The sequence below is a fragment of the Orcinus orca genome, chromosome 2 (genome assembly GCF_937001465.1).
Source record: "Orcinus orca chromosome 2, mOrcOrc1.1, whole genome shotgun sequence".
NCBI lineage: Eukaryota > Metazoa > Chordata > Mammalia > Artiodactyla > Delphinidae > Orcinus > Orcinus orca.
In genome coordinates this window covers 135,917,409-135,937,400 of record NC_064560.1, presented here as the reverse complement: position 1 = coordinate 135,937,400, position 19,992 = coordinate 135,917,409, and the positions used below count along the sequence as shown (strand labels likewise).

The window sequence follows — 19,992 nt, the reverse complement described above, 5'->3', positions numbered from 1 at the left end:
CCTTTGATAATCTGGGACCTAGTTTTCTGCACCCCAGAAAAGCTGTCCAGTCCACAGGTCAAAGGGCAAACTTAGGAGGTCTACTGACTATCTCCTTTTTTTCTAGTCTTAAGAGGAAAACAATTCTCTTGTGGTCTTACCTAGGCAGTAATAGGCCAATGATCCAACTAACAGATAATTCAGTTCTTAAAGATCCTACAACTAATCCTGAAGTAATTGAAACCCATGGAATTTTCCCTGATTACTATTTACCATTTACTTTATCCATTTGCCCTACTGTATTACAAATAAATGCTTTTTAAAAAGGACAAGCTTATGCTATAAAAATTATAATGCTGATAGCATTATAATGCTGAGTTCTCACTAGGTAGCCTCCATTTTAAGGAGCTTTCATATATATTATCTCATTTAATACTCATAGCCACTCTATGAGGTAAGTGTTATTACTATGTCTATTTTTAGGATGAGAAACCTGGGGCTTTAAGAAAAATCATGGATTAGAAATAGGTAGAGACAGGATAAACTCATGCGTCTTGAACCCACAGGCTTAAGCTTCTACATTATGGTGGATCAGATTCACTGCTTCAATCTTATCTACATGAAGAGCATGGAGACATGTTTGCAATTCTGTACTCCCAGTTTCTTCATAATTTGAGTTTATTATCAATTAAAATAACATTTAAATAACGTTAAGAAATCAAGTAAGAATAGAAATATTCATCACTGTGGTTTCAGAGCCTAAATGCAGTTCTGTCTGGTTTTTGAGGCAGCAGTGAAGGATGGGTGACATCTCTCTGTCATCTTTCTAGATTAGCAGTGCAGCCTTTAACTTCCATGAATCTGGTTTACCTGACAGCAGTAATACAAACAACACATATGACATGAGTATATGGCTACCTCTGTGAATCCTCAATTCAGGGACAGATTGCCCCACTTCAGGAATCATTCAGCATCTTCTAGAAAAAGGTGTACTCAGAAAGAATTAGGCCTTTGTTACTCCATTTTCTTTTACTTTAGAAGGCTTACAATGGGATTGCCTATAAAAATTTCCTGTGGGTCTTCCCACTACCCCCAGATGGTAGTGTGAATAACATTTATTTAAATCTATCTTTGAATTTCAACCTTAACCTAGCCAATGATTTTTTTCTTTTCAAGGCAGCTCTATATTGTATCCAATTACTCAAAATTACTTCCAAAGAAGTGTTAGGCAATGGATTTTTTTTATATACAGTGGGGAAAATATCTAATAAAAGTTGATTTCAGTACTTACTTTTTGATGAACATACATGGTTAATATAATAGCTTTTTAAAAAAATGTATTTAAGACACATAGAAAGGATTAAATCCTGTCTGATATCTGTTGATTTTGAAAGCATTTTACACGCTTTTGTTACAGCCAGATTGAATTACTGTAATTCTTTGTTTGCAGCTTTGCCAACAGCATCATTACCAAGTTTGTATGGCTCCAGGACACAGCAGCAGAGATGATCCTGGACCTGTAGGAACCATGGCCTCCTCTCTCAAGTCTCAAAACTTCCAACATATTCTCTTCTGTCTTTCAACCTTATCTCCTTAAAAATGCGGGTTTTGAAGGACATAGGACATGTGATTATTTATGGTGCCATTTGAGATTGATTATAGTGGACATGGGAAATTCCCTCTAAATGTCTTGGCTAGATTGGTTCTATTTTTATTTCTGGAAATTACACAGTGAGATTTGGGAAAATACTTCTTAAGGCATGTGAACTGTGTTTAGCTCTTTTATTTATCTATTTTGTAAAAGTACATCAGTGATATTCCCTTTCAGAGTAATTACTTAGTAATGCTGCATACCTCATAGTTAATTTGAAATCCTGTTAAAGACCCTACTCTAAAATTTTTAATGTCCAAGGTTTAAAACATTGACTTGATGACTTCCTCTATTGAGGCGGGGGGGGGGGGTGGTCATCAAGAAGACGTGACTATCGTTTGACCTTCAAGCTGAACCCAGGCAACTGGACTCCTCTTCTCCTCCCCTGTCCTCGGAATGTGTGTTCTGCTTGCCTTCCCTGCCCTCAGAAACTGCCCCAAGGATACAGCCTTGAGATAACAGTGTGGTGGTGAGACTATCTGGACTGTGTACATGACTGAACCCAGTTCAGGCCTCTATATAAACCTTTAAGATTCTGGAGGTGGGGAAATTTCTTGTCTCGTGGCTGCCCATGACAAGCCTCCTAAGTTCCCTTTCCTATTAAACCTGCCACCGACCAATCTGGAGTGGTCTGCCTCTTTCTTCAGTCTCTTCCTGCCCTCTGTTTGTGGCGGTTGGTTTCAGGTTATATCTGGGAAGCTCCTGAGGAGGTTACAACCTAACATCCTCTAGATGGCTATCCAAGGAATCAGAAAAGGGATGAGGAACAATAGAGTAAGTTATGAGTTAACATCTTTTTCTCTTTCCAGAAAATAGATCTTTGACCCAAGGACTACTGAGTCTACAAAGTAGCGGCAGATTCTGAAAGACTTTCTAGACCTGACTATTGGCTCTATCACTTATTAACTGTATGAACTTCATTAACTTCAATTTTCCCTGCCTCAGTTTCCCCATAAGTAGGGGATAATAAACCAGCTGCCTCAAGATGGTGATGAGGATTAAATAAGTGAATGGAGAAACTTAGAAACTGTGACTCACATCTAATGAGCACTCAATAAGTACTGGTTGTCACTATTACAATTATTAAAAGAATGTTTTCTTCCTCCTAATGCAATTATTGCGTGGCCTCCTTTCCTTAAAGGAGATGCAGATGGTACCCATTCCCACGTTTATGATAATTTTTGTAATCTAGAGCAGGGTCAGAAAACTAAGGTTTGCTAGCCACTGCCGGCTCTTGTAAATAGTTTTGTAAATTAGTTTTATTAAACACACAATATTTATTCATTTATATATTCTCTGTGGCTGCTTTTACACTATAACAGCAGAGCTGAATAACTGCAACAGAGATTATATTACCTGCTTTTTATAGAAAATGTTTGCCAACCCTTGACTTAGAGTAAAACAAGGTTTCAATGTTTACCGAAGGGTCAGCAAATGACAAAATGGGAGAATACTAAAATTTGAACCCAAAGACCATGGCTTTTGCTTTGTCTCTGCTGCTGGTTGCTGTGCGAATTCAAACAAGTCACATTAACTTTCCATATCTCAAGTTCTTCATTCATGAAAATAAATAAAAACACACATAAGAAGATGACCACAATTTTCAACTTACATAATTAGGGTAAGGTTTAAATATAATAACATGCATAAAAGTGCTTGGTCAAATTCCTTTTTTTTAATTTGATATTTTTTAATATAGCAGGTTCTTATTAGTTATCTATTTTATACATATTAATGCATATATGTCAACCCCAATCTCCCAATTCATCCCCATGCCCCACCCCCCGCTTTCCCCCCTTGGTGTCCATAGTTTGTCCATAGCCACATCTGTGGCTCTATTTCTGCCTTGCTAACTGGTTCATCTGTACCATTTTTCTAGATTTCACATATATGCGTTAATATATGATATTCGTTTTTCTTTTTCTGATTTACTTCACTCTGTATAACCATCTCTAGGTCCATCCATGTGTCTACAAATGACCCAATATCGTTCCTTTTTATGGCTGAGTAATATTCCATTGTATATATATACCACATCTTCTTTATCCATTCATCTGTTGATGGGCATTTAGGTTGTTTCCATGACCTGGTTATTGTAAATAGTGCTGCAATGAAGATTGGGGTGCATGTGTCCTTTTGAATTATGGTTTTCTCTGGGTATATGCCCAGTAGTGGGATTGCTGGGTCATATGGTAATTCTATTTTTAGTTTTTGAAGGAACCTCCATACTGTTCTCCATAGTGGCTGTATGAATTTACATTCCCACCAACAGTACAGGAGGGTTCCCTTTTCTCCACACCCTCTCCGGTATTTGTTGTTTGTAGATTTTCTGATTATGCCCATTCTGACCTGTGTGAGGTGATACCCCAATGGAGTTTTGATTTGCATTTTTCTACTAATTAGTGATGTTGAGAAGCTTTTCATGTGCCTCTTCGCCATCTGTATGTCTTTGGATAAATGTCTATTTAGGTCTTCTGCCCAATATTTGATTGGATTGTTTATTTTTTAAATATTGAGCTGCAAGTGCTGTTTATATATTTTGGAGATGAATCCTTTGTCCATTGAATTCATTTGCAAATATTTTCTCCCATTCTGAGTGTTGTCTTTTCATCTTGTTTATGGTTTCCTTTGCTGTGCAAAAGCTTTTAGTTTCATTAGGTCCCATTTGTTTATTTTTGTTTCCATTACTCTAGGAGGTGGGTCAAAAAAGATCTTGCTGTGATTTATGTCAAAGAGTGTTTGTTCTTCCTATGTTTTCCTCTAAGAGTTCTATAGTGTTTGGTTTACATTTAGGTCTTTAATCCATTTTAAGTTTATTTTTGTGTATGGTGTTAGGAAGTGTTCTAATTTCATTCTTTTACATGTAGCTGTCCAGTTTTGCCAGCACCACTTATTGAAGAGACTGTCTTTTCTCCATTGTATATCCTTGCCTCCTTTGTCATAGATTAGCTGACCATAGGTGCGTGGGTTTATCTCTGGGCTCTCTATCCTGTTCCACTAATCTATATTTCTGTTTTTGTGTCAGTACCATATTGTCTTGATTACTGTAGCTTTGTAGTACAGTCTGAAGTCAGGATGTCTGATTCCTCCATCTCTGTTTTTTTCCCTCAAGATTGCTTTCGCTATTCAGGGTCTTTCGTGTCTCCATACAAATTTTAAGATTTTTTGTCCCAGTTCCGTAAAAAAATGCCATTGGTAATTCGATAGGGATTGCAATGAATCTGTAAATTGCTTTGGGTTATATATTCAATTTCACAATATTGATTCTTCCAATGTAAGAACATGGTATATCTCTCCATCTGTTTCTGTCATCTTTGATTTCTTTTATCAGTGTCTCATCGTTTTCTGGGTACAGGTCTTTTACCTCCTTAGGTAGGTTTATACCAAGGTATTTTATTCTTTTTGTTGTAATGGTGCATGGGATTGTTTCCTTAATTTCTCTTTCTGATCTTTCATTGTTAGTGTATAGGAATGCAAGAGATTTCTGTGCATTAATTTTGTATCCTGCTAGTTCACCGAATTCATTGATTAGCTCTAGTAGTTTTCTGGTGGCATCTTTAGCATTCTCTATGTATAGTATCATGTCACCTGCAAACTGTGACAGTTTCACTTCTTCTTTTCCAGTTTGTATTCCTTTTATTTCTTTTTCTTCTCTGATTGCCATGGCTAGGACTTCCAAAAATATGTTGAATAATCATGGCGAGAGTGGACACCCTTGTCTTGTTCATAAAGGAAAATTTTTCAGTTTTTCACCATTGAGAATGATGTTGGCTGTGGGTGTGTCATATATGGCCTTTATTATGTTGAGGTAGGTTCCCTCTATGCCCACTTCCTGGAGAGTTTTTCTCATAAATCGCTGTTGAATTTTGCCAAAAGCTTTTTCTGCATCTACTGAGATGATCACGTGGTTTTTATTCTTCAATTTGTTAATATGGTGGATCACATTGATTGATTTGTGTATATTGAAGAATCCTTGCATCCCTGGGATAAATCCCACTTGATCATGGCGTATGATCCTTTTAATGTGTTGTTGGATTCTGTTTGCTAGTATTTTGTTGAGGATTTTTGCATTTATATTCATCAGTGATATTGGTCTTTAATTTTCTTTTTTTGTAGTATCTTTGTCTGGTTTTGGTATCAGGGTGCTGGTGGCCTCATAGAATGAGTCTGGGAGTGTTCCTTCCTCTGCAATTTTTGGAAGAGTTTGAGAAGGATGGGTGTTAGCTCTTCTCTAAATGTTTGCTAGAATTCACCTGTGAAGCCATCTGGTCCTGGACTTTTGTTTGTTGGAACATTTTAAATCACAGTTTCCATTTCATTACTTGTGAATGGTCTGTTCATATTTTCTATTTCTTCTTGGTTCAGTCTTGGAAGGTTATACCTTTCTAAGAATTTGTCCATTTCTTCCAGGTTGTCCATTTTATTGGCATGGAGTTGCTTGTAGTAGTCTCTTAGGATGCTTTGTATTTCTGCAGTGTCTGTTGTTACTTCTCCTTTTTCATTTCTAATATTATTGATTTGAATCCTCTCCCTCTTTTTCTTGATGAGTCAGGCTAAAGGTTTATCAATTTTGTTTATCTTCTCAAAGAACCAACTTTTACTTTTATTGATCTTTGTTATTGTTTTCTTTGTTTCTATTTCATTTATTTCTGCTCTTGTCTTTATGATTTCTTTCCTTCTACTAACTTTGGGTTTTGTTTGTTCTTCTTTCTCTAGTTCCTTTAGGTGTAAGGTTAGATTGTTTATTTGAGATTTTTCTTGTTTCTTGAGGTAGGATTGTATTGCTATAAACTTCCCTCTTAGAACTGCTTTTGCTGCATCCCATAGGCTTTGGATCATCATCTATTCATTGTTATTGGTCTCTAGGTATTTTTTGATTTCCTCTTTGATTTCTTCAGTGATCGCTTGCTTATTTAGTAACATATTGTTTAGCTTCCATGCATTTGTGTTTTTTATGTATTTTGCCCTGTAATTGATATCCAATTTCATAGTGTTGGGGTCAGAAAAGATGTTTGATATGATTTCAATTTTCTTAAATTTACCAAGGCTTGATTTGTGACCCATGATGTGATCTATCCTGGAGAATGTTCTGTGTGCATATGAGAAGAAAGTGTAATCTGCTGTTTTCGGATGGAATTTCCTATAAATATCAATTAAATCTATCTGGTCTATCGTGTCATTTAAAGCTTGTGTTTCCTTATTAATTTTCTGTCTGGATGATCTGTCCATTGGTGTAAGTGAGGTGTTAAAGTCCCCCACTATTATTGTGTTACTGTCAATTTCCTCTCTTATAGCTGTTAGCAGTTGCCTTATGTATTGAGGTGTTCCTATGTTGGGTGCATATATATTTATAATTGTTATATCTTTTTCTTGTATTGATACCTTGATCATTATGTAGTGTCCTTCCTTGTCTCTTGTAACATTCTTTATTTTAAAGTCTATTTTATCTGATATGAGTATTGTTACTCCAGCTTTCTTTTGATTTCCATTTGCATGGATTATCTTTTCCCATCCCCTCACTTTCAGTCTATATGTGTCCCTAGGTCTGAAGTGGGTCTCTTGTAGACAGCATATATATGGATCTTGTGTTTGTATCCATTTAGCGAGCCTGTGTCTTTTGGTTGGAGCATTTAGTCCATTCACAGTTAAGGTAATTGTCGATATGTATGTTCCCATTACCATTTTCTTAATTGTTTTGGGTTTGTTTTTGTAGGTCCTTTTCTTCTCTTGTGTTTCCCACTTAGAGAAGTTCCTTTAGCATTTTCTGTAGAGCTGGTTTGGTGGTGCTGAATTCTCTTAGCTTTTGCTTGTCTGTAAAGCTTTTGATTTCTCCGTCGAATCTGAATAAGATCCTGGCTGGGTAAAATAATCTTGGTTGTAGGTTCTTTCTTTGCATCACTTTAAATATATCATGCCACTCCTTTCTGGCTTGTAGAGTTTCTGCTGAGAAATCAGCTGTTAACCTTATGGGAGTTCTGTTGTATGTTCTTTGTCGTTTTTCCCTTGTTGCTTTTAATAATTTTTCTTTGTCTTTTTTTTTTTTTGTTAATTTGATTACTATGTGTCTCGGCATGTTTGTCCTTGGGTTTATCCTGCCTGGGACTCTCTGTGTTTCCTGGACTTGGGTGGCTATTTCTTTTCCCATGTTAGGGAGGTTTTTGATTATAATCTCTTCAAATATTTTCTTGGGTCCTTTCGCTCTCTCTTCTCCTTCTGGGACCCCTATAATGCGAATGTTGGTTTGTTTAATGTTGCTCCAGAGGTCTCTTAGGCTGTCTTCATTTCTTTTCCTTCTTTTTTCTTTTTTCTGTTCCATGGCAGTAAATTGCACCATTCTGTCTTCCAGGTCACTTATCTGTTCTTCTGCCTCAGTTATTCTGCTACTGATTCCTTCTAGTGTATTTTTCATTTCAGTTATTGTATTGTTCATCTCTGTTTGTTTGTTCTTTAATTCTTCCAGGTCTTTGTTAAACATTTCTTGCATCTTCTCAATCTTTGCCTCCGTTGTTTTTCTGAGGTCCTGGATCATCTTCACTATCATTATTCTGAATTCTTTTTCTGGAAGTTTGCCTATCTCCACTTCATTTAGTTGTTTTTCTTGGGTTTTGTCTGGTTCCTTCATCTGGTACATAGTCCTCTGCCTTTTCATTTTGTCTGTCTTTGTATGAATGTGGTTTTCATTATACAGGCTGCAGGAACATAGTTCTTCTTGCTTTTGCTGTCTGATCTCTGGTGGATGACGCTATCTAAAAAGTTTGTGCAAACTTCCTGATGGGAGGGACTGGTGGTGGGTAGAGCTGGGTGTTGCTCTGGTGAGCAGAGCTCAGTAAAACTTTAATCTGCTTGTTTGCTGATGGGTGGCACTGAGTTCCCTCCCTGTTGGTTATTTGGCCTGAGGCGACCCAGCACTGGAGGCTACAGGCTCTTTGGTGAGGCTAATGGTGGACTCCAGGAGGGCTCACGCCAAGGAGTACTTCCCAGAACTCCCATTGCCAGTGTCCTTGCCCCCACGGTGAGCCACAGCCACCCCCCGCCTCTACAGGAGACCCTCCAACACTAGCAGGTAGGCCTGGCTCAGTCTCCTGGGGGGGTTGCTGCTCCTTCCCCTGGGTCTCAATGCGAACACACTTTGTGTGTGCCCTCCAAGAGTGGAGTCTCTGTTTCCCCCAGTCCTGTTGAAGTCCTGCAATCAAATCCCACTAGCCTTCAAAGTCTGATTCTCTGGGAATTCCCCCTTCTGTTGCCGGGCCCCCAGGTTGGGAAGCCTGGTGTGGGGCTCAGAACCTTCACTCCAGTGGGTGGACTTCTGTGGTATAATTGTTCTCCAGTTTGTGAGTCACCCACCTAGCAGTTATGGGGTTTGATTTTATCATGATTGTGCCATTCCTACCATCTCATTGAGACTTCTCCTTTGTCTTCGGATGTGGGGTATCTTTTTTGGTGAGTTCCAGTGTCTTCCTGTCAATGATTGTTCATCAGTTTCTTGTGATTCCAGTGCTCTCACAAGAGGGAGTGAGTGCATGTCCTTCTACTCTGTCATTTTGAACCAATCAGTGCTTGGTCAAATTTAAATTGGTAAGCAAATTTGGGACATTAGTCATTGTGAAGGTTACCAAATCTATCCCATTCATTCTTCTTATGACAGAGCCTCTTGGCTGGTCTAAACTTGTCCTTCCCAGGCTGGTTCTGGGCCCAGTCCAGTGCTGCAGTCTCCTTTAGCTGGTAACCGATAATTTCTCCCCAATTTGAGTCTTCAGAATAATGAATTTTGTTATGGGATACAAGGAACATATGATTAAGTAATTATTTTCTTTTCTCTCTGAAGGATCATCATTAAAAAGTAAAGCTTTCCAGCCAATGGCATTGAAGCTGCCCGTACACAGCTCTAAGGGGCCCTTTGCCAGCTGGCCTCATTAAATCTCTGATGTGCTCTCTGAGTTTTGTTGTCATGGTGTGTTCACTCTTGGACACTTTTGCATTTCTGTCCCAGGGCTTTTAGGTTCACACCTTCGTGTTTCTCCCATCCTGGGCTTTAACTCTTTCTTAGGTAGAATTTTGCCTCATGTCTAATCCCACATTTATCAATTACTGTCTTAGAGAAAAAGAATATTTTCCACAATTGCTTTTTCTCTTTTTCTGAAAACTTAAGATCCTGATCCTTTCTCTCATCCCACACCAAACTCTGAGAAGGAAACAGTTGTGTCTATAAAGCAACAGATTTTCCTTTTTATACGCAGCACCCTCCCTCCCTGTTCTCCTGGGTAGTGCACTGTGGCTTAGCTATCATTACTCTGGGTGTCATATAAAGAAATTCATTCTGTGAAAAGCCTGAGATTTTAGAGAATGGAGAATCATAAAACTAAACCCTGTGGACAAAGCCTGTCTTCTGTGTTCTGTGTGACCAATGACAGCAGAAGACATTTGGGAACCCACAAGAAGAGGCAGAACATGGCAAAGAGTTTCTGACACATAAAGGTTCTTTAATAACTCTCTTATTTGAGTGGTTTTATCACTTAGAAAGGCAGAGGTTATCTGTTTTCTGGATTTGTGGTAAGTAAAAAGTTTTTATTCTGCATATGCCTACTACCAATTATGATTTTTGACAGGTTTTAAACATTATATTACAATATTATTGTGTTACAAACGTTTGGTTTCATTCTTCCAATGAATATGGTAATATACAGAACACTTAACTAATATACTGAGCACTAAAGAGTAAACAGCTCAGAAATATTCATAATTCTGGCTAGGAAAGACGTTTACTCCAACTGACACACAGAAAGCTTTCTTTAAAAGAAAAAAAAAAAGTGCTGTCATGCTAGATCCACTTAGCTTATCCAATCAAACTCCTCAAGGTCAAAACTTTAGAAGGGACTAGAGTTTCAGGTCATACAGAAAAATCATCAGGGCTCCATATTCTCAAAAAGTTTTAAAAGTTTCAATTTAAAAAGTGACACATAACATACCACTGTAAAGCAATTATACTCCAATAAAGATGTTAAAAAAAATAAAATAATAAAATAAAAAGTGACACATGGCAAAGAAATTTACACTGATATTGTACAAAAATGTAAAATGAAAACACAAATATTTTCACCTCCCCAGATCTTTAATAGCTACAGCCATTTGCTATTCTGGCCAAATTGCTGAAGATTGTGACTAATAAACCTTCCACAAAGAAACAATGATATTTAGTTCTGTCCTGCTCTTCCCATTGAGTCACCTGGCATGTAAGGGCATCCAGTAAATACCAATAAATACCAATTTTGCATAGTAGTTCAGAGAATGGGCTTTAGAGTCAGACAGTTCTGGATTTAAAACCTAATTCTACCACTCATTATATGTGGCCTTGGACACACAAAACTTAACCTCCATGTGCCTGTTTCCATATCTGCAAAATTGGGATCCTAATACCAACCTCATAAGTTGCTGTTAGCTTTATATGTATATACACATATATTCACAAAGGAATATTACGCAATGTCAAAGTAAGTGAATTACAGCCATATTCAGTGAGATGAATGAATCTTGGCATTATAATGTTAAATGAAAAAGAAGTCCTAAAAGATAGCATACAGCATGATTACCTTTTAATAAGTTTAAAAACAACTAAAATTAAAAATATTCTTTCTTACTAGAGGAAAGCAAGGAAATAAAGAACATGGGATTCAGGATCATGATTATCTTAGGTAAGGATAGAAGGGGATGGAATAGGGCTGGGAAAAACACATGATGAGGTATACATCACCATCAAGATCCTGCCTGTTGTTTGGAGTAGGAAAGTCTCTATTTATTATTTTATTTTAAAAATAGCTAAATAAAATAAGAGTCAGGCATAAATGTAGTGAGTTTAATGAATGGTGATACTGAAAACATAAACATGCTTTGAAGAAATAAAAGAGCAAAAAGCATGTGATAATCTCTGGTACTTTTGAAAGAAAAATTCTATGATTATTTTCAGGCACTAAGATGCACATGGTAAATAATGAATTAGGGGTAGTGAATATTCCCTAGTGGCTACAAAGTATTTGTTAGCAAACGACTAGAACTCTTTAAGAATTATTCAATGATTTGGAAGCCTAGAGATTTTTCTCTGTCTCTCTCTGTGTCTCTTAATCTCTTTTAAATTTGTTACAAGGACCTAGCTGAAGATAATGTTGAGGACACTGTATAAGCCTAAAGCATAAAGCTAATATCATTTGGCAGCGCCCAATTTTTATGTAACATCTTTGGGCTTATAATGTTGAGATTTCTATCCTTTACGAATGCACCATTACAAAAAGTAGAAATAATGATTTACATGTATGAACTCATAACCGCATAAGATAAATATTACCAGCATCCCATTTTATAGATGAAGAAACTGAGGCACCAGGGATCACACAAGAAATATGATCAAGGTCACACGACTGACTGGGGCCATTAACCAGTTCACTAAAGCTGCGATATAGATACTATAGAGAGAAAATAAATTTCACAACATCTAGCCTACTGATGACCGGGATGTTTTATATGGTACCTGTTAAGTTCAAACAACACAGAGGGAAATATCTGAAGACTCCATCTCCCTGCAATGGGGGGGGTTAGAGTGAAACAAGCGGAGGTGAAGTAACAAATCATCTGGATGTTAGATTTTAGATAGCGAAACCCATTTGCCTTGGCAAGAGACTTTTTAACTTCTGGTTTTAACTTCAACTCAGTGGCAGACAAGGAGTTCAAGTAAAACAGTGTGTAGATGTGTAATGCAGACAGTTGACTGAGAAGTACTGTGGTCTTACCTTGGAGGGGGCCTCCTCTTGGGTTATGCAGGTGAGCAAGGGGGGCCTGTCTGTCTGGCAGAGGGAAGGTGAACTACATATGACTACGTTCTCTGATATGCAGATTGCTGGAAGACTGCAGAGCAGAATGTGAGATGACTAAAACCTGGTCCTAGAAGGCTTTGAGAAGAAATAGTTGCTTGGTCTCAAGAAGTTCTTTCCTTCTGGATTTTCCCCTTTCTCCTCTTTCAGATCTGTTAAGCCAGCAAATTCATGTTTGCAACCCCAAAGCCTTGGGCTGACACCAGCCAGAGTTCGAATAATCACTGCAGTTACAGGAGGGTTCAAGCAGTACAGGCCAGTGTGGCCAATGAGAACAAAGATTTCAACTTTAAACTGCTTTTGAATAGATATTGTGTAAACCATGGGAACAAACGCTTCTTCTTCATGGACATACAGCGAACACGTACACAGCCATGTGGCTAAGTTTGACATTTTTCTAGAGTGGAAAATGCCTCTAATGTAGGAAACACTTTTACTTTATTTCTTCCTTCCATAAATAGTTGATTCTTTCATGTATAAAAATTATGTTTCCTTTTGTTAGCATTAATGGTCTTATCTTAAATCATGTGTTTTTATCATATCAATTTATGGAAGTATTTTTAGCCACATTATTTATAGAACATTTAGGTCTGCCTTTCAAAGTCCTCAGTAATCTTTAGTGTTTGCTGGTCTGCTTTTAATTTATCAAAGCCCTCCTTCAACAGGCGTTGCACAAAACACACAAGCAGCAGAGATTTCCCCTATACAATGTATATTTGATACGCTTAATGTTCATCTTTATACACACACAGACGTTGGCATATAAGAAATGTGGAGGGTGCCTATAAATTCAAGGAAACATTTAAGAGCACAGTGATACATAGATACACGGGTATAATACTTTACGTACTTGATAAATATTTTATCCCTACCATAAAGAAAGCTTTTTATAAACTTTGATTGTTTTTTATTACCTTAAAGTATTGCAGTTGTTTCTCAGCATTCATTGTTCCTTCCTTTTCTTGTCTCAGACAGGAATTGAAGATGAAAAGCTCTGTATCTCTTAGCCACCCTTTCAGTTCTTTGATCCTGACCTCCAGCTGCCTTACCAGGCTTCCGCTTTCAGGAGAGAGCAGGTCACGTGCACCCGACCCACTGTGCCCTGCCATTGTGTCCTGGATCTTCTCTCCTAGGGTTTTCTAATGCATCAGATTAAAAACAAAAACAAAAACAGCAAAAAACAAAAACATTGATTAGCATAGGTACCAAATACGTATCACAGTTTGGCTGGTGACAAGAGCCACCTGGAAGGTGTCTGCTGCACCTCCCACCTCACAACTGACATTCAGTTCAGATTAGCTCAATGTTCCATTTAGGATTCGATTCTTGAGCCGTGGGTGTTGTTCTGACTACCACTAGAGGCTTACGAAGACGTCATTCACTTCTAATTTCCTCTAACAGAAAGGAGCTTTGACCCAAAAGTTCACCATGGTCACTGATAAAAACTCATTTCAATTCTCATGAAAGGAGTTTACAGTAAAAATTCTCTGCAAAAAATTTTCAGGAGATAGAAGTTTGAGTTTAATCAATATACTAAAGAGGCCAAGAGTAGACTATGCATGGAGAATTAAATCCCTTTTTTTTTCCTTTTTTTTTTTTTTGTTTTGTGAGGTACAATTCCCTAAACCTTATGACACAGGACTGTTAAGAAGGGGTAGCCTCCTTGGTGCTGTTGATTTTACCTGACCTAGAAATTGTTCAACCCTTCAATTCTTCCCACTTTGCATTTGTGGATGCTAGACTTTCTAAAATATGTGTTAAAATAAGCCCCAATCCACTATGCTAGAAGCCTGCTTAGATGAACCACTATGGCATGAAGGTACAGTCAGGAAAGGCTTTTTTTTTTTTTTTTTTTTTTTGGTGGAAAACACTCTGGAGAATCAGGACGAGTTAATCTATAATGATGAATTAAAGCTACAAAAATAGGCTTTAAAACACAAATAAAATTAAGTCAACAAACATTCATCTGCTGTGTAGTGTTCCGTAAATGGTATCTTTAGGAGAAAAATCGCCTTTCGTGGCAACACCCTTGTATTTTCATGGTGCAAATATTGATAATTTGAAGACCCTCAGTGGAATCCAGATTTAGCTACTGTTTTTATGCTGTAACAAAAGTAGCAGCAGGAGGTGAAATCAATGCCCTTGGAGGGTAGGGTCACAAAAAAGAATTTATTGCCACTTTTTTGTTCTGGAACAGTTTGCAATCATAAATTCTTCATAAACAGAATACTTCAGAGAATGGTCCATCTTCATAAATATACGACAGAGGACATCAATTTCATTTAATTCACAATTTGTGTCAGCACAGCAGATGCCAATGCCTGCCTTGATAGGGTTGTTTAATATGCAATTGAGACAGAGTAATATGCAGCACAGGGGACAAAATTTCACAGATTAAACTGTACGCACCACTGACATTTCATTCTAATGTATTTCCATTCCACACTGTTCACCTTAGATGAAAGTAATATTAAAAACCATATCCCTCTATTTTACTATTGTTAGAAGTTAAAATCCTTGTCTTTAATTTTTTTTCATGCCAATTAAAATGTAATCATGCCAATTAAAGCAGTATGCCTGGTGGTGGTAGTGTAGCACAGGTTTTGTTAAAATCTTCCCAGCACCCTTCTCTCCCCAGAAATCATTACAAAACTCTGCGTACTGCATTCGAATGATATTTTTGTTAAAATGACAACCATTTTTAAGGTATCTGCCTCATAAAGGATAGCTAAATATTCTGTTTCTTTTTTTAATGTTATCTTGATTTAAAATTTTTGTTTAGGGAGCTATATACATGACATACTTCAAACAATTTTCCAAAAAGATTATTGTTAATTATTTATCAAATTAGAAATAGATATGTGAAAATACAGCACAGGCAGACTATCGCTTTATCTATCAAGCATATAAAGTTGCTGCTCTCATCTATTTAGTAAACAGTCTTTTAAAATGTCAGACACTAACCGCATTTCTCCTGTATGAGATCCATGAATTCTGTAGAATTTAGTAGGTTCTGATTTAAATCACCATATTATAAAATGAAAGCCATTAATTACTATTGAAAAGTAATGTAACAATAGGTCAGAGTAAAAACTTTTAACGTTTTAAGTTACTTTGCACGATTGCAGAGTGTGGTGAATTTAAATGAGAAAGCAAGGATTTCAACTTGCAGTTTTTTAATCACCTAGATTAAGCATGGCATAAACTGAACACTGGCATTCCTCCAAGTCATCAAGGTACATGGAGAGCTTTTTATTCAAAATATTTTTGGAGTATTATTTCTTTAAAAATTAAAAGGCAGGAAAGGGAAGGCATGCAAAATCATGCTCCATAACTGACACCACCCATACTTAGCTGTTATAATTAATCATTTAAGTAATTGACAAATTTAGCTTACCCTTGATTTGAAGTGAAGGCAATTTAGGAGAGAAGTTGATGAAAAAATACAGTTTAACCTCTCTCTCTCAGCTGTCTTCCTACAAAAGGACAGTACTGTCTCCTGCACAGTGCCATCCTGGTCTCTGGATAACAGAATCTCTATATTGCCTTTTTGCCAGATTCTTGCATCTCAGTCTTTGGCTGAGACCCAGCCCATCATTGCGTGAAATGAATTACATGAAACTTTTTTTTTTTTTTTTTTGGCTTTTGTTAAAAGTGAGCTGGAAATTGAGGCACAAAACAGAGGCCGATTTAATTCTGCAATTCAGATTTGGGTCAAGTTTGCATCTTTGTTTTTGTGGCTTTAGTGTGACTTGAAAGCTATAGTGACAACTCCACTTTTCATCTGAAGGGTACAGTAAATAGTTAAACAGTGGATGTCTCTAACATGTACCTTCAGAATAAATTCTATTAACATTCATTCAAGCATGACAGTCAGTGTATATCAGGATATACTGTATTATAGTTGACTTGGTGCATGCCCATAATACATGGCATATTTTACTTACCTTTTTACGTATTAAAGAACCAAAATTATTAAAAATCTGAGAGAAGACAAGTTCAGAGTAAAAAAAAAAAAAAAAAAAAAAAAACAGAAGAGGAAAAGCTGTGTTTTTCCCCCATAATAGCATGAATAGCTTGTTAGAAATGCAGGTAGTGAATTGAAAGAGAGAGATATTTGTGCCTCAAATTAGAAATCAGACAGGGTGCCTCACAAAAAATGTACACATAACCTACAAACAGTAATAAAAATGCAAATACCCCAAGCAGTTCCCATTTTTCATTAATTGAATCCACTTTTTCAAGGAGATCATTTGGTAGTAAAACGCCACCTTTCTTCAAAGCTTCAACCTTACTAAGCAGCTCCGTCTTTTTCAGGTCCCTGATGGACATTTCCACACTGTATCGCTAAAACGGGAAGAGAAAAAAAGATACCATTAGGGAAAGAGGTGTTCTTAGAAAATCTTTGAGCACAGAGTTAGTGAGGCTCATGGGTGTTAAAAGTTTGTGTTTCCAATAAAATTAATGGGGAGGCTAAACTAAGAAACTTGAGTAGTTGAGAAAAATTGCTGAAAACAGTTAAAAATATACAAATTTCTCACATATACACAAACATCCAAGGTATTCCATTTAGTTGACTACGATTTATGTCTTTCCAAACTAAAGTTTGTACACACATTTGATCTTTATCTTAAAATACTCCAAATAGGAACATACCTGGTCTAGAGGGATTTAATATCAAAATTAGTTTTGGCCAACATTTGGCTCCAGAGTACTGCCCATCACCCATCTCTGCCTCCCAAAGGACTAGTCTCAGAGTGGTACAAATAAAATGATCCCTAAAAAGCGTGTAACTTTCTCCTTATCCTATAAGTCCCCTAAATTCTGTTAACTTTTTTTTTTTCATTTTTCTTTTACTTAAAAATTCTGTGTGGGCTTGGAGAAGAGGTACATATAGAGAGGAAAAAACAAAAAACAAAAGAACAGTGTTTTGAGAATGGTTACAAATCTACACTTCCTTATTGATTGCTGTAAAATGTCCCAAACATCACAATCGATTACAGAACTCTCTTCCCGCAATATACGTTGTATTCTAACAAACTGCCAAGTGGGTGTCTCCTAAAGGATGTTTTGCTGGTGATAATAAGTGCTATTTAATGTGACAGTTAACTAGGGTGATTCTCTTCAAATAACTCTATTCGGATAACTTCATAGTTAGAAAGTCCTATATTATAGGACAACTATAATTGACTATGGATGTATTCTTTTAAATATGCACCTAAAAACAACTCTGAATAGAAAAACTGGATTCTGGTTAGAGTATTAAACATATTTTACAACTTTAGCACATTTCCAAATGTATACTGGCAATCCCTAAACTTCTTTCTTCAATGCATAGAAGTTAGGTTACTGGGGTCCTTGGTAATAATACACCATTGTCCTAACTGAGCTAAGATGAGCACCTTACCAGATCTAATAAGAAATGCTTTTGTCTGGGCAAAGTAGGAAATCAGCACATTCAAAACATGCCCAAGCACTTGGATGATTTTATTCAACTTGAAAACATGATACTGTGTAAGATCCCAAACTAAAATACAATTGGAAGCAGCTTAAAGGAAAAGAAGGTGTAAAATCCCTGTTTCGGTTAATAGGTCCTCAGCATTTTCCTGCATATGTTTGCATACTTTTAGTTTCATATTTTAATCTTTCATTTACACTAAACATGCACATCATTTGTATTATGTAAACTTCTCCAAATGCTAGTCATTTGTGGATCACAGAACAAAATGTTTTAAATGAGGTGATTTAAAGCATTTCGTAGTATTAATGAATGTTGATCAGGGTGTCAGAGTATCCAAAATTACATGAATATGCATAACGAAAAGAATCAAGGGTTGCTTTAGAGCTCTTCCAGAATTTGGCCTGTGATACATGGGAATTCTGATTGTATTTTCTAATGGCAGGCAATTACCAAGACCACATTACTACAACACTTATAAAACACACTGTCCACTCGAGTTTTCTGGACTCAACACTCAACAAGTATTCTAGAAACCTAAATAGTGTTTTATTTATCAGAGTAATGATTGGAGGAGAGGGCAATCTGCTTTATGTAAGCAGAGTTCCATCTAAAGATGATATGGCTGACAAAGATTTACATAATTAATTTGGTAAGACTTCTTTGACATAATATTGGGGGAACTAGCATTTCAAGCAAGTAGAAGAATCCTATTCAAATCTTTTGCTTATGCCATGTGCATTAATTGACAGAGGGAGTCCTCCAGCTGTGCCACCCGGGATCAGCCTCGACCAGTTACCACTTTCACTTGTAACAAGCTCACCTCCTCTCGTTACCCCAACTTTGAACAGCTCCTCCCCAGCAGATCAGTCAAGAAAGACAACAGTTTAAATGTGTCCCATAAACATCATAGTCTTGTAATAATAAAAATATTAAAAACAATTTAATTTTAGACATAATAAAATAATTTTCTCTATGAAATCTAGTACTGGTAGTCACGGCAACAGCTATTATAAAAGGTTATTACATTAAAAAACTTGTCTTTAAGTATGCTCTCTGTCTTTGTCACCATGTAACCTACTGTATAAACAGACTGATGAAAGATGTGATTGATGGACAATGCCTTCAAACTATAAGAGCTAAGAGAATACAGCTAATTGTTAGATGTATTGGTATGTGCGTGAGAGGTAATAGAATGTCATGTAATTTAAGATGAAAATATTTATTTTAATGTTTGAAGCACTCTGAAGGTTGAATCTGATATAATTTAGGGCCTCAAGCTGTATATGTCATCATGCCAGAGGGTTATATTTTTGTTGACGTTAGTATGTTGCTTTTCTCTCTCCAACATTTTCAGAAGCATTAGAGAGGGACAATCAACTGTCAGCTCTATCAGTTCTCGGTCATTCTATCAAGTAGGGCTACTTTAGCCTGTGGTGAGAAAATAATTTAGTCTTCATATTCATTCCGTCCACAGCAGTAAGTGAGCAGAGGTTGCCCCACTGTGCCCTGTAGTCTAGGGATGTTATGATATAGACTACTCTTCAATAGTCAAAAATGAGATTAACAAAGTTAAAGTCAGACGGCTTTTCTTGAGTGCTAAGGTAAATAAGCATCCAGTATTTAATTTCCCCACAGCACCTGCTGTGGGCCTGTCTAGTCAAAAATAAAATATATTCTATTGAAAGGGCGTATTTACATTATTAAGTGTATTTGCTTGGCCAATTCAATTTTGACTAATGAAGCCTCCTAATAGATATGTGAATGATCTAAATTAAAGACACAGGCCACTCCTATTCTAAATGCCACTCCTGTGTGTATATAGAGATATATAAAGAAACCTTTAAAAACCGAATTAAAAATAACCACAAACACTAGCTCATTTTTAAAGCTAAGAGTTAAAGAAGTTTTTAGAAAATTCTTATTCAGTGCTTCCTTTTTAAAAGCACAAATACTAAAATTGAATTATAAAACAAAGTCAGCCAAAACAGGACTTCTGAAGTAAATAAAATTAGAAATGCATGAAGACTTGATTGAGATAACTT

The 19,992-nt window shown here is 36.7% G+C and overlaps 1 protein-coding gene across 4 annotated transcripts in view; it reads right to left on the bottom strand.

The window, feature by feature from the left end:
- AKAP6 (A-kinase anchoring protein 6) overlaps positions 1 to 19,992 on the bottom strand; it is a 599,311-nt gene that overhangs the window by 76,494 nt on the left and 502,825 nt on the right. For all 4 annotated transcript variants that reach the window (XM_049705377.1, XM_049705376.1, XM_049705375.1 and 1 more), the window contains 2 exons: positions 16,690 to 16,836; positions 13,404 to 13,628 (listed from right to left, as the gene is read on the bottom strand). In XM_049705377.1, coding sequence (XP_049561334.1) covers positions 13,404 to 13,628; positions 16,690 to 16,836 — 372 coding nt within the window. The remainder of the gene's footprint in view (positions 1 to 13,403; positions 13,629 to 16,689; positions 16,837 to 19,992) is intronic.